The sequence below is a fragment of the Drosophila sulfurigaster genome, chromosome X (assembly GCF_023558435.1).
Source record: "Drosophila sulfurigaster albostrigata strain 15112-1811.04 chromosome X, ASM2355843v2, whole genome shotgun sequence".
Classification (NCBI taxonomy): domain Eukaryota; kingdom Metazoa; phylum Arthropoda; class Insecta; order Diptera; family Drosophilidae; genus Drosophila; species Drosophila sulfurigaster.
The window spans coordinates 9,053,449-9,072,634 of NC_084885.1; the positions used below are offsets into that span (position 1 = coordinate 9,053,449).

At 38.6% G+C, this 19,186-nt stretch overlaps 6 protein-coding genes and 2 non-coding genes across 10 annotated transcripts in view; 3 read left to right on the forward strand and 5 right to left on the reverse strand.

Annotated features, from left to right (window-relative positions):
* Positions 1-5,625, reverse strand: part of LOC133848729 (phospholipid-transporting ATPase ABCA3) — a 19,204-nt gene extending 13,579 nt beyond the window's left edge. Inside the window, 2 exon segments of the mRNA XM_062284390.1 lie at positions 4,330-4,607; positions 5,465-5,625. The gene's annotated coding sequence lies outside the window, so the exon portion shown is untranslated.
* Positions 1-19,186, forward strand: part of LOC133848735 (putative mediator of RNA polymerase II transcription subunit 26) — a 138,233-nt gene that overhangs the window by 82,606 nt on the left and 36,441 nt on the right. The window lies entirely within an intron of this gene.
* On the forward strand, positions 2,258-2,349 carry Trnay-gua (transfer RNA tyrosine (anticodon GUA)). Its single transcript is given in 2 exon segments — positions 2,258-2,294; positions 2,314-2,349. It is a non-coding gene; the product is annotated as a tRNA-Tyr (tRNA).
* Trnay-gua (transfer RNA tyrosine (anticodon GUA)) lies at positions 6,399-6,489 on the reverse strand. Its single transcript is given in 2 exon segments — positions 6,399-6,434; positions 6,453-6,489. It is a non-coding gene; the product is annotated as a tRNA-Tyr (tRNA).
* On the reverse strand, positions 6,588-14,825 carry LOC133848731 (phospholipid-transporting ATPase ABCA3). Of its 3 annotated transcripts, XM_062284393.1 has the most exons (12): positions 14,454-14,821; positions 13,809-14,403; positions 13,608-13,751; positions 12,040-13,275; positions 11,446-11,725; positions 10,869-11,382; positions 9,364-10,049; positions 9,157-9,295; positions 8,389-8,571; positions 7,669-8,328; positions 7,541-7,606; positions 6,588-7,127 (listed from the first exon to the last, which is right to left on the reverse strand). In XM_062284393.1, the coding sequence occupies exons 1-12, from the start codon at positions 14,669-14,671 to the stop codon at positions 6,839-6,841; spliced, it is 5,010 nt and encodes a 1,669-aa protein (XP_062140377.1). In that variant the 5' UTR covers positions 14,672-14,821; the 3' UTR covers positions 6,588-6,838. The 3 variants fall into 3 exon arrangements, with proteins under 3 accessions (XP_062140377.1, XP_062140378.1, XP_062140379.1); XM_062284394.1 differs by lacking the exon at positions 14,454-14,821 and having other exon boundaries at positions 6,590-7,127; positions 12,040-13,271; positions 13,809-13,949; XM_062284395.1 differs by lacking the exons at positions 6,588-7,127; positions 7,541-7,606; positions 7,669-8,328; ... (1 more) ...; positions 9,157-9,295; positions 9,364-10,049 and having other exon boundaries at positions 11,152-11,382; positions 11,450-11,725; positions 14,454-14,825.
* On the forward strand, positions 15,400-17,011 carry LOC133848739 (26S proteasome regulatory subunit 8). Its single transcript, XM_062284413.1, has 3 exons — positions 15,400-15,559; positions 15,646-15,790; positions 15,853-17,011. The coding sequence occupies exons 1-3, from the start codon at positions 15,542-15,544 to the stop codon at positions 16,905-16,907; spliced, it is 1,218 nt and encodes a 405-aa protein (XP_062140397.1). The 5' UTR covers positions 15,400-15,541; the 3' UTR covers positions 16,908-17,011.
* LOC133848740 (acyl-CoA-binding domain-containing protein 6) lies at positions 17,508-18,386 on the reverse strand. Its single transcript, XM_062284414.1, has one exon. It carries the CDS (start codon positions 18,384-18,386, stop codon positions 17,610-17,612), a length of 777 nt encoding a protein of 258 aa, XP_062140398.1. The 3' UTR covers positions 17,508-17,609.
* On the reverse strand, positions 18,458-19,100 carry LOC133848745 (uncharacterized). The gene is made up of 2 exons (XM_062284420.1): positions 18,926-19,100; positions 18,458-18,836 (listed from the first exon to the last, which is right to left on the reverse strand). The coding sequence occupies exon 2, from the start codon at positions 18,774-18,776 to the stop codon at positions 18,510-18,512; it is 267 nt and encodes an 88-aa protein (XP_062140404.1). The 5' UTR covers positions 18,777-18,836; positions 18,926-19,100; the 3' UTR covers positions 18,458-18,509.

Consider the following 19,186-nt stretch of genomic DNA (forward strand, 5'->3'; position numbering starts at 1 on the left):
TTTCGAGATAAGTTTGCAACAATAAAACTTCAGCTATGTTGTCAGTTATTTGCAAGCGCTGAGATAGAAACAATGTCTGGCCCCTGAAATTATATGGAAGCTTTGCTCACCTCGATAGAAAAAATACCTTTGCGTGACTAAGCCACGATATAACAACACCGTCAACAATAAAAAATAAAACAGTTTAAAAAATAAAAGTTTTTCTACATATGTATAAGCAGAGTCGAAAATAATGAAAACAAAGTGTAGAATAATACAATATAATAATTACTAACTGGGCAAGTCGACCAACCAACCAACCGCACGATCGTCGCGACAATTGTAAACTGAGTTGAGCTAACAAATTGCTCGAATCGCGTTGCTTTGTTTGTTTTTTTTTCTTTTTTTTCCTAGTTCTTATCGAATCTATTGGTGTGTTTTGTGGTCGTTCAGTAGGTTGTTCGTTGCGAGTCGATTTATCGCCCGACATTAACCATGGGCGGCAGGCATCTGATAAGCGCAAATAGATGACGACGATTATGCTATCGGTTATGCCTCGAGTGCAATAATAGGTGTTTGCAATTTAACAGACATTACTTATGTCACAGCGAAACAATCGATCGACACGTTTCTGCAGCAACTACTTTATTATCGTATATATCGATCGGCATTAGTGTATAAGGATGAAAGCATTCGTTTTATATCAAAAGGATTTTATTTCCTTACAATATTTCTTCATAAGTTGCTACAATGCTTATCAACAAGGTAATTCCTTATATAAAACACAACACACTGCCTTGATCTGTCAAACTAGATAAATATCAGGCTAAAGTTCAGTCAAGTACAAGTGAGAAATATACTCGATACGTATAAGATAGAAGGGCATTATTGTAGCTTTTAGTATTTTTGCAGTATATTAATTTGGTATAAATGTAGAATATGTTTTTTCTGAAAATACTGTTACAAAATGCAGAAGGATACACCGTTTAGTATTTTTGTGATAATTTGGTATAATTTTAGAACGAGTTTTTATTGAAAATACTGTTGTGAAAGGTAGAAGGAGATATCGTTCAGTATTTTTGTGGCATAATAATTTGGTATATTTTTATAATAAGTTTTTATTGAAAATAATGTAGTAGCAGGCAGGAGATATCGTTTAGTATTTTTGTGGTATAATAATTTGGTATATTTAATTGAAAATGTTGTTGCAACAAGCAGATTGATATATTGTTTGGTATTTTTGCGGTATATTAATTTGATATATTTTTAAAATATGGTTTTGTTGAAAACGGGTAGTGGATATTTCAAAGTCGAGCACACTCGACTGTAGCTTTCTTACTTATTTTCAAACCACCAATGAGAGAAAACATAAACTATTTTTTTCTGTCAGATCAATTGTTGACCAAAATAGGAATATGTACAAATATTTTGATAAGTTCGACTATCCGCAATTTTATGATGGATATAAAACCTAGTGAAATTAGAAAATTTATGCCGCTTTCTATAATCGTACTGCGCTTGTAATATCATGATATCAACTGATGGATATATAATTCTCTATTGCCAATTCTTATCTAGCGTAATTTTAGTAGTTTTGATAAAAGAAACCCAAATATATGTATACTAACCCACAATAATTCAATGAATAGCCACATTCTCGTATCTTTACACATGTTCAACAAACAATTTAGGGAGACATGGGCGTGAAAAGAACTTTTGCGGTGACACACCTTGAAACCCTTTGTGTTTTCTGTTAATTTAAGTGGTCAAGAGACAACACAAAATAATGTATTTGCAAAATATAAAATTACAACTTATTTGAGCACACAAATAACTTTTCAATTTCTCTTACGTTTGCAATAATATTCTGAAAATATGCTGTCAATATGATTTGTTAAATATCCAAAAAGATAGAAATGTATCTTTAAAGAACGTTCTTTACGTATACTTCTTAAACATGATCAAATATGTAGCTGTTTTATAAGATCGCTTACTTGCACCCATCTAAACACATAAATTGTACACTTTGGCAAGCAAATTTTGCAATTAAATTGGAAATACCTGAATCGACATTTAACTAGCCTCAGCATGACGAGACATGTAGAAAGAATATTGCTGAAGCGTCTTATCAATTGTTTGGCACGCTTTTGCTCAATGAACTACCGAACGACAGCCGCCAAATTTAGCTGATCTTAGCTGAATAATTGTCTACAACAACGCGTATTTGCGATTTAAAAATGAATTTGAAAGCGCAGCTTTTGCATGCGACTTTCACCTGCCTTCGATAGCTCAGTTGGTAGAGCGATGGACTGTAGTTAATGATTAATAATAGACATCCACAGGTCGCTGGTTCGACTCCGGCTCGAAGGATTAATCCCTTTTTTTTTTAGACACTGTACAAATATGCTTAGTGCTTATAAAAATAATATTAATAAAAAACAATTTAAAGATAATCTTTGCACTTTTCGAATTCAGAATAAATTATCACTTTCTTTTGTCTCGCATAATGGCTGCATATAGATTTTTTTTCATGATTGAACAAAATCGGACCGAGAAACTAAAAATTAAATATAAAAAATATATATTATTTTTTTTGTGGGTAATTATCAAGTCTCAAATGGGATTTATTCATAAAACTGAGTGCGGGTTAGTCCATATGGGAATAAAGAAACCCGGAATTTGTGTAGTACATATGTAGTATATCAAAATGGATGATAACACGCCGGCGCATGACTCATTTGAGTGAGTTTACGGCACTCGTGGGTTGCACCGAGAATTATCTGAATTACTTAAAGTGCCGCATACTCACATACATATCTACAAATACTTTAGTAAAACATTTTAATTAAATTACATTTAGTGGGCGCCTGATAGGTGATAAATATACAACTGACATGCGATGCAACATATTTGTTACAAGTTTAGCAAACACATGTGTTTATAACAAACGAGGGACTCGCCATTTAATTACAAAGGTAATAAACTTAGCGCGATTTCCGAGAACACGTATACTATTATTAAAATGATGACTAAACTTTCGTACGCAGCATTAGATTAGAGGCTTCTCTATAAGCACTTCATCGTGTAAACCCCAAGTGCGAGAGACCTTTTGCATCTTATCTATACATATAAATTCGCATGATTATCAATTGGAGCGCTTATCTAGAAAACACTTTCTGCCCACCTAAGCCCTTGACAATTTAAATGCCATACATATTAGAATAGAAGCTATGCGAGCGTGACAATGGCAATTCCAAATAATACAAATGAAATAAAAACAAGTAAGAAAGCTAGAGTCGAGTGTGCTTGACTGCTAGATACCCGATATATTCTACAAATATACCAAATGACCCGCTATATTCTAAAAATATACCAAATATAATAAACCCAAATAGTATTAAAATATATCGAAACCTATATTTGGTATATTGATAAAGTACTATATTCAAAATATACCACACAGTACAAAATATACCAGCATGATAGTCAAAGCAACTAAAATGATTTCTTTAATAACTTTTATAATTTATATCTGATCGCAACGACAATTGCAGGAATCATTAAAACTATAGTTGTAATAAAATATTCAAAAAAATTTAAACTCAAGCTTCAATTACGATTACTATTTGAGTTGTTCGATTTTCGAGATGGAAGTGGGCGTGGCTAAAATCTGAAAATCAAACTTGATCTGCGAGCAAACGCAACAAGTGTTGTCGAAAAAAAAAAATTAAATCTCTACCACTTATTGTCTCTGAGATCTAGGTGTTCATACGGACAGACAGACAGATAGACGGATAGAACTACATATATCGTCTACTTCTTATAGGGTCGCAGATGACTCCTTCTGCCTGGTGGAAGCACAAAGTTTTCATACCCTGCTACCCAATGGGTATCGGTAGTTTAAAAACTAATACCGAGAGTACTCGACTGTGAAATACTTTGAAATTATAAATCATACAAGTAAAATTTTTAAATCCAATAGCCATTTATATTACTGGTGTTAATATGTATGTATATAGTAATTTAAATTCTGAGGCACTAATTTCATCATTATATAGTATCATATCAATAATATTCTTTTCAATAAGGTAAATTCTTTTTTAAGCCAAAAAAAAATCCACATCTTTGTTTAAAAATATAAACTTGAGTTTTATGGAAATTAGAATTACCTTAAAAGCGATTAAAACTTGTGAGCGCGTCAACTATAATACCATTTTCAATAATCTACGATCTCTGTAAATTCTGTATGCATTTCCATTGTGCTATACTACAGGCAAATGTATAAATATCTAATGAAAGTGCTCACAAAATTGGGGTAATAAATTATATTAAATGTAATTCTCTACTCACCAACAAGATAAGAATTTAATTGCAATTCTCCACGTGCTTCATAGTCTCCAATGACGTCACAAATGCAGGCAGCGCGAAGAGTCGAGAGCGCGAACGTGAGCAAATAACAACAATTATAAGCAAACAATCAAAAGTCTACACACGGTGTAATTTGCTAGACGTTGTTATTATTGGTGTTGTTGTTGTACAAACTAGTATTATTAATCGCTTAGGTATGGAATTCACTTATATTAATGACTAATTTGTTTTGCTGTGTACTTTGGCAATGATTGTATTTGCTAAATAATTGATTAAATAGAAACAGTAGCAGTCAATTTGTTAATAACTCACTGGGAATTAATGCAACCTCACGATGATAATGAACTAAACATTCCAACATACGCACACACACACAGACATATACACTAAGTGCGTTCGCACCTGAAATCTCACACACACACACACTATTGAAACCGCACTGCATACGTTTGTATGTGCAGTGTGTATCCTAACTGTTGTTCTGAACCGTTGACATTTCGAATTTGAACAGTCTCTCTCTCGCTTACTCTCACTCTTGTTAGCATCCTGGAGCACCCTGTATTTAATGCAACGTCGTTCACACACACACAAGCATACACTTGCATCGTAAAATACAAATATAATACTAAATCGAATAAGAAATTCCACTTTTGGCACAAGAACACATAACGGAAAAACTTGTTGATATTATAAATTTCTTTTAGGGCAGATACAGAAATGCATGCATGCATATGCATATATATATACATATATGTATGTATAAATGCAAGTGTGTGTGTGAGCAGCTGCAGCCGCCGGTATCTAAAATAGTTTTTCTTTGCGCATTGTTAGCTATTTTATCTCTGTCACTCCTGCTGAGTGAGTATGTACACATAACACCCTTTCATATGCTTTGCATATTGAAATGTAAACAATTACTCAACAAATTTAAAACAAATTCATCGTTTATATGCAGCACCCCAATCAGCTGTTCGCTGCATTCACACACATACACGATTGCACTCACACGCGACGTCAATAATATGCATTTGGCAAGCAAAATCATTTACACACACATAAAAAAAACACAAAATAAAAGTAACCGCACAATTTACCGAAAAGTACGCGCGCTACAAACCTGCCGAGAGACAAGAAAGAACTCAACGTAGTTTAAGTTGGCCAACACCGAAAACACAATACAAAATACACTCACACAAACACACGCATGCAGACAATGCGTCGCGAGGCGACCGAGCGACAACAAACAAAATATACGTTACGGTTATGCGAGTGCGTTTATCAATTTTCAATGTGTCAGCTGAGCACCATGAGTCTAGACGAGCAGGCGAGCGAGCGAGAGAGAAAACTTACGTCAAACAGCCGACGACTACAACTATCACACAACTATCGTTTATCGATATAGAATATGAAAACAGTGTGACCACGACGAGATTCAAATATTTGAATATTCAAACATAACGTATGCCATATTCTGATATTTTTATTTGTGCGAATTGGTTGATTTTAGTTTTTAAAGTCCTTGACTTGCATTGGACTCATGGTCTCCAGGTTAACGCAGCCTAATCACCTGTCGACGGAGTCGCATTAAATATTAATTATGAGTGCCGGCGGGGGGAGGTTTCACGGTTGCGTGCACATATTTTACGACTAACACTTTTAAGTTCCCAGTCAAAATCGCCATAGTTTATTAAAATGGGTCAGACAAGTGTTGCGACTCTTATGAATAATATGTGTCTGCACGTTTTGTGGTTCAATAATCGATAGAAGGCAGCAAGAACAAACCAAAAATCCCCCTCCAATTGTTAAAGTTTAAACATACGTATGTATTAAGCATGTGAAAGGGGCATAAGTCATTGATTTAATTGTACACTTGAACCAATAATTTAGCTAAAGCGTTATCGAAACCACATCAATAAGGAGGTCAACATATAATTTCAAAATGTTAAACGTTTCGCTTAAACAAAGTAAATGAAATTGCCGAAGTTTATTCCATTTCATAAAATAAAGTAAGCGAAATACTATTTGCAATAATACAAATTTTAACAAAAAAATCCTTCGAGCCGGAGTCGAACCAGCGACCTGTGGATGTCTACATTAATTATTAACTACAGTCCATCGCTCTACCAACTGAGCTATCGAAGGCACATGATACCGGACGGCAAAGAGGCCAAATAAAAGCTTAACCAACAATTTCAAAATGAATGAAATCTTATCAAAGCCCAAAACGTAAAGTGAAAGGTGAGCAATATATTTTAATACATAAAAACCAGTCAGAAAACAAGCAAAACAGTATAAAGCACGCGTCGATGCAATACCGCAAGACAGGTTTATTATGACGAAGCTTGAATACGCTGCACAAGAGAAATCGCAGCTTACAGAGTTTGGATTGCCAGCGTTGCCAGACACTGCGGTTGAACGCAAGTGCAGCCAAGTTAACAATGCAAATTTGTAAATTGTATTTTTACAAAAATTATTATATTACACATCATCATTAAGCATTTGATGTTGGCGGCCTTGACCGCGATGTTCTCTCTGCCGTTGACTCGACTATTGGCAATGGTGGATCGGATTCCTCTGGTAGATTGGATTCCACTTGACGGCGCCGGAGTTCGGAGCGTGTGTCCTGCACCTGAGCAATGACAACGTTCATGCTTGATTGATAGATGCAATAGTCGTAGACATTGAGACGCACCTTATTCTTCTCCATGGCGCCATACAGAAAAGAATAGACAATGTGGCCCACGGGAATATAGAACTTAAACCAGTTATGCAAACGACCGCTGTTGCCACAAAAAGGAAGAACGATTAGATAAGATTGAGTGATCAAGAGTGGAAAAGCGAAGCTTTATCAACTACATATAAGGACTATACTAGACGTTTCAATATTTTTCAGTCGAATCTTGGAAGCAAATGTAACAAACGCAATCGAATTTGAACCGGTTCAAAGTCAAAGCTGGGCCGCAAATTTAACAAACGCAAACGAATTTGAACCGGTTCAACGTATTTCTAGCTAAAATATCGAAATCTACTAGACTTAAAATGCTATCAAAAAGTCTTTCCAAGGCGTATGATATCTAATCCTAAACATGAATACTTTGCGAAGAACTATTATAAAGTACTAGACTTGACTTTCCAATATAGCATCCATTTTTAAACTTAAAAGTAGTAAATATTATCGATAACAGTTACTTACACCAATTCCGATTTATCATGCAAAAAACTGACGAATCTTGACAAGTTCTCCACATCCTTACGCAAACTATAAAAGAAAATATAGCGATTAACTATACGAATAAAAGAAAGCTATGACACTTCACTTACTTGGCCTCCGATTCCTCAATGGTGCTGCCATCGCGCACCAATCGCACCTCCAAATAGAATCCGTGACTGTACTTGTAGCGCAGATATTGCAAGCTCCCAATGGCCAACATTTCGCTATCTTGAAACAGTATGATAAAATCGGCCAGAACTTTGCACTCGAGCTCATCGCTGCTGGAGAATATAATCGTTTTGCCGCAATAACGCAAATAACGTAGGATATTCCAGATTTCTCGACGCGTCGTCGATGGCATTCCACTTGTGGGTTCGTCTAGCACAAAGATCTTATTGTAGGCCACTAACGAGAGTGCGACATTTAATTTGCGTCGCTTCTCAGCCGTAAGAGCGCCACAACGACGATGCATCCAGCCCGTCATGTTGAGCATACGGCATAAATCGTGCATTTTTTCACCGATTTTTTTCTCCGCCACACCGCGTATCATGCACAACAAACGAATGTGTTCGCGGGGCGTCAAATCATTGAGCAGTCCATGATCCTGTGGGCAATATCCAATATAGCCGCGAATCGTATCCAGATCGTATTTGAAGTCCAAGCCACGCACATAGATCTCACCAAAGGCGAAGCCATCGATGCCCACCAGCTGTCTGATGAGATGACTTTTACCGGAGTTCTTTGGCCCAAAGATGCCCATGCTCATGTACCTAACAAAAAGCAACCAAAAATATCGATCAGCATATAGAAAAGTATATCGATCAGCTTACTTGTTGAGCGCAAACGATACTGTGTTCACGCGGTTGCTTTTTGTGGGTATTTTGGCTTCCACTTGATCGACCAGAAACACCGATTGCTTGCACTTGCTCATATCAGCAGCGGCTATCTTCTGCTTAACATCGGCCACATCGCTGTCATCGAATGGATACGTGACAGAACGCAAATTGTGCAGACTATAGAGATGGAACAAAATCGATTAATATACTGTTGATTATTATTGTTTAGCGTTGATAATTATTTACAATTAAAGAGATACCAACAGGTATCGCTATCCTTCTTTCTATGTATAATATAGTTAATATACATATGTATGTATGAGTTATTGTTCATTATGATTTTCGCAACATCGTCATACTTGTACATATGTATTAATTATTGTTATATTTTCGCGAATTGCGTTTATATTACTTATATTACCTCAATTGAAGAGGGAATTTCGGGAATTGTATGACATGTATGTCGTGTATTATGTCATACATGTCATACACGTCATACGCGTCATACACGTCATACACGTCATACACGTCATACACGTCATACATGTCATACATGTCTGCATAGGAATCCGGAAATTCCTTTAGCAGAATAGGAATTTCAATATATTTGATATTCTTATAAGATATTTATCCAATTTATATTTACCTATTCTATTGAGAGAAGTCACAAATGAAAGTATGTAGAAAATATCATGAATTAAAATAAAACATCAAGTCTGTGACTCGGATTGAACTAGGTTTAATGATCTATAATGCACTTACTCTTTGGATGAATGAAATTTCTTCTCCTTGCGATGCAGCTCAATCCAGAAGATGAGGAACAGGGTAAAAACCGCAGCCAGCGACATAAATAAGAGTGACGGCAGTATGCCATGACCTGACCACTTGAAATAAGTATCAACTGCAAGCAAAGCAAAAAAATAATAGAAGATATGTGCAAAATATCGAACAATTTGAATTCCTACATACAAACACAATGCGGGACCATTTCATGCATATTCTCCGGCGTACAATTCTCGATGGTCGAACACTTGGCACGACAATGCTGCTCCTCGAGGCAACGTATGTAAATGTTGCTGATGCCATCGAGCAGCGCAAATCCCGGCGACAGGCAAGCGCCATAGAAGAAGACCACATTGCTATTCGCGACATCCCAATAAAGCATGTAGAGCACCAAACCGGTCAGATTATGGAACATGATCGAGGCGAGAAATGCTCTCACCATCGATTTATTCACATACATCGAAAGCACATAGGTAATCGGCAATGCCGCCGCTCCATAAACGGCAATCAATAGCAACAAAAGGATATTCTCGAAACCACCAAAGTGTCCAATAAATGTGCAGGCCACAACAATGACGATAATCATCGCATGCACGAAATATGTGATGTAATCCCAAAACAATGTGATGCCCCAATAGATGTCCAGGCCAAGGCCAGCGATCAGCTGCAGTCCACGTATTTGCGTTTTTTGTTCCTCAACCATTGGCAGTATAAACATTGATACGGTCAATGGCAGCACACAGCCAATAGCCAAGGGTGCTACGATGTGTGCCACCTCGTTGTCGATTAGATTGATCTTCATCATCAAAGATGTGGGCATTGGGTGATTATCGACCAGCGTGTAAATATCGTCATCATTTGGATATGTCAATCTGCAAATATGGAGAAAACATTAATGATGGAGCAACCACAAATAAAATCAAATATAATATATACAAATCGATACTAAAATAAATGGATACTCGACTGTGAAATATCCGCTACCCAGTGTGTTATTTTTCTTAAAATATACTAAAATGCTATAAAAAAAACAAATATATCAAAATTTATAATCGGTATATTTATATACAATAGTACTACATTCAATATACACCATAGTTTGCAAAACATTACTGTATTAATTTTAAAGTCTACTAAATTAATACACCATAAAAATTCTAAAATATACCAAATGCTATACTTGCTATATTAATAAGGTAGCCAAAGCTTCTAAGACCCGCAGTAAGTAGGTGCATTTTCTCGTACAACAAAATTTCTTAAATAACTTCTGATCACAACCAAACATTCAGGAATTATAAATACTATAGTTATTATTGTAAGTATCAAAATTCACGATACCAGCTTCAAAACTGCGCTTGTTATTTGATTTGTGTTGATTTGCGAGGGCAGATGTGGGCGTGGCCAAAATGTTAAATTAACTTCATCTTCGTGGAAACATAACAAGTGCTGTCGAAACAAATTTATATCTCTATCTCTGAAATCTGGGTATTCATATGGACGGACAGACAGGCAGACAGACGGACATGGATGTATCGTCTCGGCTACTTTATAGGGCCGGAAATACCTCCTTTTGGTTATTACATACATTTTCTGGAGACAAAAAGCTAATAAAATTTTACCCCATCATAGTGAACATCAACTTATTATGGGTAATAATATTCAATTAGTTTATAAGATGACTTTTGTCTTACCTAAGTATAATGTTGTGCAGCAGATTAAGCGTCATGGGCGCTGAATGAAATGAATCCTGACTGATAAAGCCATGTATTTTCTGGTCGCTCTCCAACTCAATGGCGCCCAAGCTGTGCAGCTCGGTCTTTTGCTTCAGATAGTCCCAATAGCTGCCCTTGGCGCAATCGAATGAGTTCGGCCCAAAGACCTTTGACGGCGAGATGACCTTACGATACGCTGGCGTTTTAGCCAGCGATGTGATGTCAATGTAGCCACATTTACGTATATTTGGTATCTTTTTTATATTCTTTGTGGCGCCCTTAAAGCCCAGCGGTATGACATTCGTACGCATATTGGGCACATCGAGAACAAAGGCGAGACGTGTGATAGCCACAATGAGTATCAGACAAGCGAAGATCATAATGATGGGCCACACGTTGGGCGCCGAATGGATCATTTTCTTGTAGAACATGGCGCGAATTTGCTGACGTCGCAGTTGCTTGCGCGACACCACCGCATACTTGAATGTTTGTGCTGAAGACAAGATGTAAATTTATTGACGGTGGAATTGGATCGATCAGAGCAGCGCATACTTACTAACATCGGGTATAACCTGTTGCTGCACACGAAACGATGTGACCAATTTCATGTAGATATCGGACATTTCGGAGCCCACAACACGTATATTCTCGATTCCCATCGATTTGCCATTATTCTCCAAATGTATGAGCATCTTTTGTAGTAGCGGTCGATGCACAGCATCGATTTTATAGGTCAACGTATCGCCAATTTCATTTTCAGGCTCAGTACCTGGTATATACTGCGAAATGAATTCAGTTATTGGCGTATCCGGCACATGGGGCTTCTTGATCAGCACCTGCACAATACAATGTGAACAATATTAGCAAGTTTACAATCTATTTTTAAAGAATACAAAACATATTTTTCGAAGAAAATAAAAAATACGTTTCGTTTCTTAGGAAGCAATTAAAATTGATGATTCATTTTCGATTTATGAAGACGATCAAAAGCGCTGAAGATTTTTGAAAACAACAAGAGTATTGCCACGAAATGTTATGTGGCTCATGTAGCAGCTAAGATCTCTATGGACAGACAGAAGGATCGACAAAAATGTTTGCAATTCAAAGGAAGTTCCATAAGAATACACTCGACTCTCGATCAATAACTTACCAGCTCAACGCTACTGCTGAATTTAGCACGCAGAAAAAAGGGCGTGCCACTAGCCTCTAAGACTCCCATGCTGAGTATGCCAATGCGATTGCCAACAGCCTCGGCCTCATCGATGCTATTGGTGGCCACGACAAACGCACGATGCTCCTTCTCCATGGCAATGATGCTCCAAAAGATTTGCGCCTCCCGTGGCGACAACTCCACCGTCGGCTCATTCAGCAGTATGATTTTTGTATCGGTGACCAAAGCACAGCAAAGTCCAACCAAATGCCGCTGTCCTGTCGACAATCGATTGATGCGTGTGCGACGATTACTGATCTGTGCCTCGAGTATATCGATCCATTTGTTACGCTCCACATTATAGCGATCCATTCTATTCGTGTCGAACTTTAGTCGCACATGATAGTTGATCGTCTGTTCGATAGTCAAATGATCACATAGCCCATTTCCGAGTGCACGAAAATCGCAATGTTTGCGATAATTCGCCAGATTATCATAGATATCAGCTCCTTTGAAAAACACAGTGCCACGTATGGGATATTTGATTCCGCTCATGACACGCAACAAACTAAGCTTGCCCGAGCCAATGTGTCCCAATAGCACATAGATTTCGCCTCGATACACACGCATCGAGATGTTCTTCAGCACTTTGCGTTCTGTGGTCGTTTGTATCGTATAAATGTGACGGAGTCGCAACAGTTCTTGGCTGCCCACATCGCCAAACTCAAAGTTATGCCAACTGGGCGAACGACCCAGATAGATGTTCACATCCATGTTCATTTTCTTGCGACGTTTGCTGTAACACACACGGCTGCTGATCAATCGGCCAGGCATACGCCATTGCAACAGAACAAAGCACAACGTAAAGATCAGCAAATTGATCACGGCGGAGACATAGAGTGCCAAGACATCCATAAAATGAATTACATGTGTTTGTTCGACAGAACGTTGAAACATTTGCATACAGTAGGGTATTTGATTGCTCATAAATGACGAGAGTATGAGAAATATATAGTTGCCATGTTGATCCCAATAACGTCGCAATATTACGCCAAAAATCGCGTAGTTAAAGAGCCACAGAACAATGCCACAGAGCACCGCGTTCATTCCATTGCCAAAGATCTTGGCAATCGCCAGTGCTGTAATGATCATCTCCAAGGTAAAGATCACCATGAAGGCCAGCATGCCAAAGAATACCAACGGCTGGACATTGTGAGTCTCCACGGACCAGACTATCTGCACAAAAAGATTGTTAGCAAGATGATAAACAGAGATATCCGATAACCAATTGATGAAATTTGTGCTACATAGGATAGTCTAAATTTTGACAATGTATAGCAAGTACAATTGGACTAGCTATATTTCAAATAGTACTTAAACTGGCTTAAAATTTTCACAAGAAATTTGATAGCTCTACACATATTAGTTGCTGAGATCTAGGTGAATGAACAGACGGACAAACCGAGAACTACATTGTCACATAATTTCGTGGTTATAAAGTTTTCCAGCCACTTAGCCTATCATCTATTGGTTACCGGGTATCACAGCTTCAGTATGATTACACTTACAAAAATGACCAGTACCATAAAAAAGTTGAGTATGATGAGACGAATGAACAACACCAGAATGAGGCACAAATACTGCTTGACAAAACCGTAGCCATAATGCCATTGATGGCTGAAAACATTATTCCGCATTTGACCAGCAATATTCTAAACCAAAAATAAAGAGATTAGAAGAGATGCGACGAATTTATGAGAGCAACTTACCCTTAAGATGTTGATAAAGGGCAACAGATAAAGGAAGTTGAAGAGAAACAATGGCACAGTGTACACATCAATTGAGGAGCAACGCTCATCGGGCACCTTGAGACGTATATTGAAGACCTCCACAGCCGGTTCCGTATATGATGATGGATAAATCGCACGCAGCTGGTGCAACCATTCCATAAATACCTGGTGTTGAATCTGCAAGAATGTCTCGCGTATATAGATATCCTGATACAGTTCCTTCTCCTCAACATTATCACGTTTGGCATTCACAAAGCCCGAGCAACGTGTTAGCCACAAACGATCTTCGGTCAGAAAAGAATTCAATGTGCGAAACTCGCTTGGGAAGCGTATGGAAACCGATAGAACTTTTGGTGGAGTCTCCAAATTGGCATCAGTATCCTCAAATACGATGGCCGCCAATGTGGTACGTTGATCGAATTGATTTTGGAGTGTATCGCTATCCTCAAAAGCGATCGTCGTATTCAATTCCAATCTGGTGGCCACCGCATTGGCCACTTGCTTGGCAAACACCGAATTGGGGCAGTATGCTAAATTAAATTTGGTTTGTTCGCGTCTTGAATCTACAATGCTCCTAATATGGATTTGAATTAGTTAATTATGATTATTTATTGTGCTGCTTACTTCAGTAAATCAATATTATCCAGTTTGTGGGACACAATCTCACGATCATTTTCGCTATACTGACGGCTGTACAGCAAACTCTTCGTATATGATATGGGATTAACTAGTATTATTACCAGCAATATTAATACAGTAATTGTTTCAAATAACGTGCGACGCCAGAGCGCTACTTCAATAAGTACATTATGCTTAAATAGCAGACCAAATGTTGCGGGCATTTTTTTCTTCCTTTTTTTTGTTTTGTTTTGTTGACCGTCTGTCTGCTGGTAGAATTTTTGCTATTTGGTTAGTTCATTGGTAACAAAAAAACAGTATCGCTAAAATATAATAAAATATATATATGTACATATATGTGTGGAAGAATATTAACTTTGACAAACAAATCAATGAAATTTTACATGTGCATTCAAAAAACATAACGGTTTATTAAATTGAAAATATTCTACAGATTATCGTTGGTAAAAGCACAGTAACAATAATTAATACTTACCCTTAATGTGAGCAATTAAATATTATATTTAATAATAACATATTTATCAATAATTACAATGATTAATTAATAACTTTTCTTTCACCACTCAATTTTTTTTACATTTGGCCAAGCATGCCATTGCAAAAAAACGGGCGGTATGTTTTGAGTGTGGCCAAAGGCTAGAAAACAATTCTATATCGATGCTTTTAAATTGTTGAAAACATCGTTAATTTTATCATTCACATACGGATGTACATATACAGGCACCGCAATTAGCGCTATTCGGTAACCGTGCACCTTCTAAATACATATTTAAAATAAATGAGTATTACAATCAATACATGCATTATTTGAAACGAACGGCTACGGCAAAAAAGACAAAGCTTTTCGATACATTTGCAATCATGATTTTATCGCTTTGAGCAACCCTATGCATATGCGATTGACAATGTTACCACTTTTTGGTATACGTATTTTATTTGTAATAATTATAACACGGTCACACTGAAGCAGACTTCCCACAAGACGCAGACTTGCCGAGTCATAATCAAAAATCATTGTAAACGAAAAGTTGAAATTCACTTAATTTTAAACGCAAAAACAAACGAAGAGCAACATGGTGCTCAGCAATCGGGTAAGTGAAGTGCAAAATGCCGCCGCAATCAATAACAAAATCAAGTCTATAAAAATGGCGAACTTCAACAATTTTTTCCATATTAGATGGACACCGATTCGGCCTATCACAAAGGCGAAGGCTTTCGTTCGTATTATATACAGAAAATCGAGGAGCTGCAATTGATTGTGGCGGAAAAGAGTCAAAATCTGCGACGTCTGCAGGCGCAGCGCAATGAGCTGAATGCCAAAGGTAAATAACACCAAACATGACATGGCACAAAACAATAACAATCTTGTAACTTATTTTGACAGTTCGCATGCTGCGCGAGGAGCTGCAATTGCTACAGGAGCAGGGCAGCTATGTGGGCGAAGTCGTTAAGCCAATGGACAAAAAGAAGGTGCTTGTCAAGGTGCATCCCGAGGGCAAATTCGTTGTCGATCTGGACAAAAACATCGACATCAACGATGTCACACCAAATTGTCGTGTTGCCCTGCGCAACGAAAGCTACACGCTGCACAAGATACTGCCCAACAAAGTGGATCCTTTGGTCTCGCTGATGATGGTCGAAAAAGTGCCCGACTCCACGTATGAAATGGTCGGTGGCCTGGACAAACAAATCAAGGAGATCAAAGAAGTTATTGAGTTGCCCGTCAAGCATCCCGAACTCTTTGATGCTTTGGGTATTGCCCAGCCGAAGGGTGTGCTACTCTATGGTCCACCTGGTACGGGTAAAACACTGTTGGCTCGTGCCGTCGCCCATCACACCGAGTGCACATTTATACGAGTCTCTGGCTCGGAACTGGTGCAGAAATTCATTGGCGAGGGATCACGTATGGTGCGAGAACTCTTTGTGATGGCACGCGAACATGCGCCTTCAATCATTTTCATGGATGAAATCGATTCGATTGGTTCGTCACGTATTGAGTCGGGCTCCGGTGGCGACTCCGAGGTGCAGCGCACAATGTTGGAGCTGCTGAATCAGCTGGATGGCTTTGAGGCAACCAAGAACATTAAGGTGATCATGGCCACCAATCGTATTGACATTTTGGATCCAGCTTTATTGCGTCCGGGACGCATTGATCGTAAAATCGAATTCCCACCACCAAACGAGGAGGCACGTCTCGACATCTTGAAGATTCATTCGCGCAAAATGAATCTAACGCGTGGCATCAATCTGCGCAAGATCGCCGAACTGATGCCGGGCGCATCGGGTGCCGAGGTGAAGGGCGTCTGCACCGAGGCGGGCATGTATGCGTTGCGTGAACGTCGTGTTCATGTCACGCAGGAGGACTTCGAGATGGCTGTGGCCAAGGTGATGCAAAAGGACTCTGAGAAGAACATGTCCATCAAGAAGCTGTGGAAGTAAAAACAGGACATCTCTCTCTTGTTCTACTACTTTAAGCCAACCCCAGCTACGATTACGTTTTAATTTCGCTAATGAAAAATATATAGAATTTGTAAAGAACAAAATGTTGTACATCATTCTGCAATTTCATTTAAAGTAAGGGCTTGTCTAGAAGTGTTTCTGAAAGAAGCTAAATTTCCAAGCAATTCCGTACTTTAATGAAACATTGATCTTAAGTTAGTCACTCAATGACTGAACACTTATATCTTAATTGCGAATAGTTCTTTACCTACGAAATTTGAAACCTAACTCCCTGCAATTATAATTTAAAATACTAATAGTGCCTTTTTCACTTTTCATTTAAAGTAAAGGAATTTAAAAATATGATTTATGTACCAAACAATGGAAATATGTTCGATCTCTAGGCAGTCGAGTAAAAACTTCAAATTGAAAGAGAGAACTCAGAAAGTAGAACATGAATAAGAGTGCTAGGCGCAAACTTGTTTCAAACAAGAAGACTTAAGATTGATGTTGAAACTTCATATAGCATTTTTTTTATATAACAATAATAATACGAGCTGGCAATTGAATTTCGAGGAACATGAAACAGTAAAGTACAAGTTATACTTTTCAACAGCTACGATTACGTTTTAATTTTGCACACAAAAATAAAAAGAAAAGAATATAATATACAATTGAAAATGTTGCACAAATCTCCCGCACTCAAGTGTTGCGCAGCTGCAGCGCCGCCTGCAGCATGGCACAAATCTGCTCATCCTCGGCGACATCCAGACACGTCTGTCCATCGGCATCGCGCAGCTCCAGATCCGCATTGGAGGACAAGAGATAGCGTAACGCCTCCACATGGCCACAGCTCGCAGCATAATGCAGCGGCGTCTGTTGCTCCGCATCCAATTGATTCACATTTGCCCCGCACTCAACCAGATATTGAATGATCTCAATGGCATTGCGATCGGTGGCCCAATGCAACAGCGCCATGCCCTGCTCGTCCAGCGACGTGAGATCAGCCCCTGGCTTCAGTTGTTCACGCAAACGTGGCAAATTGTTCTCCTTCACATGATCGAAAATGGTCTTCAGATGCTCCGGCTTGGATTGCTCCTCCACGGGCACCGATTCAATGCTGTGCACCACCCAACCATTTAAGCGTCCAGGCGTCTTCTGTTTGCTGTCCACCTCGTAGTCCTCATCGATGCTGCGCAGCTTGGCTATGTAAGCGCTTTGCGCCTCTGGCTTTGTCATCTCGCCTAGCGCTTGCCAAGCTGACCATTTGCTGCGTGCCTGCATCTGCAACATCGAGGGGCGTGGCGTGTGGCAAACGCCCTCGGTGGCCTGCTTATAGAGGCCGTAGAGTTCGAGCAGATCCTTGGCCGCATACACATTGGCCTTGGCCGTCACATGGTTGGTAGCCAGGCGAAATTGTTGCTCCAGCTCCGACTGCTCCACATCGTCGTCGCCCATCTCTAAGTCACTGTCCGACATGCTCAATTTGTTGTAAATGCCAATTTGTATGTTTAATCTAACTGTAATCGTAGTGTTTCCCTATCCCTATCCCTATCCCGCTTTCTTCCTCTCTCTCTTTCTTTCACTCGCCTGCTCACTCCTTTATGACTTGTGTATGTTGAGGTAATTGCCTTCGAGTATGTGCTTATGTTCGTTCTCAATTTTTTCGAGCGCCTGCAAACTCTGGAAACTAACGAAACCGTAACCCTTGGAGCAACCGGTTTTCTTGTCGAATATAACGTTGGCGTTGATCACACGCCCAAACTCCTTGAAATAGCCGCGCAATTCTTGGTGGCCCACTGTCCACGGTAGATTGCCCACAAAAATGCGGTGAACTGATTTACCAACTTTTGCCACTGTGGTTGCCATGTGTTCTTGCTCTCTCGCTCTCTGTCTATTGACACACTCTCACGTTCGCTCCTTGTTTTTCTGCCAACCGAATAAAGGCAAAAGTTAATTGTCATTCAATAAAAGTGGTAAAATTGCATTTAATTGAAAGAACTGGAAACGAGTCTCACCTGCGTTGTTCACACAGACGTTGCGTAAATTGTTTTGGGGCGGCACTCTTGTATTTGTTGTTTTTTTGTTATTAACCTCAAACTAAAAGCAGAGCACAGCACAATTTATCGAAAGAGTGCGATTTCTTATCCGTTATCGACTATATGCTGCTGTTACAGCGCGGCATACTTGAAAAAAAATATGAATCAATGATTTGACAGCAAACATTAATAGAAACACCATAGAAGTTTGTTAAATTTGTATGTCAAACATTTGTTTGC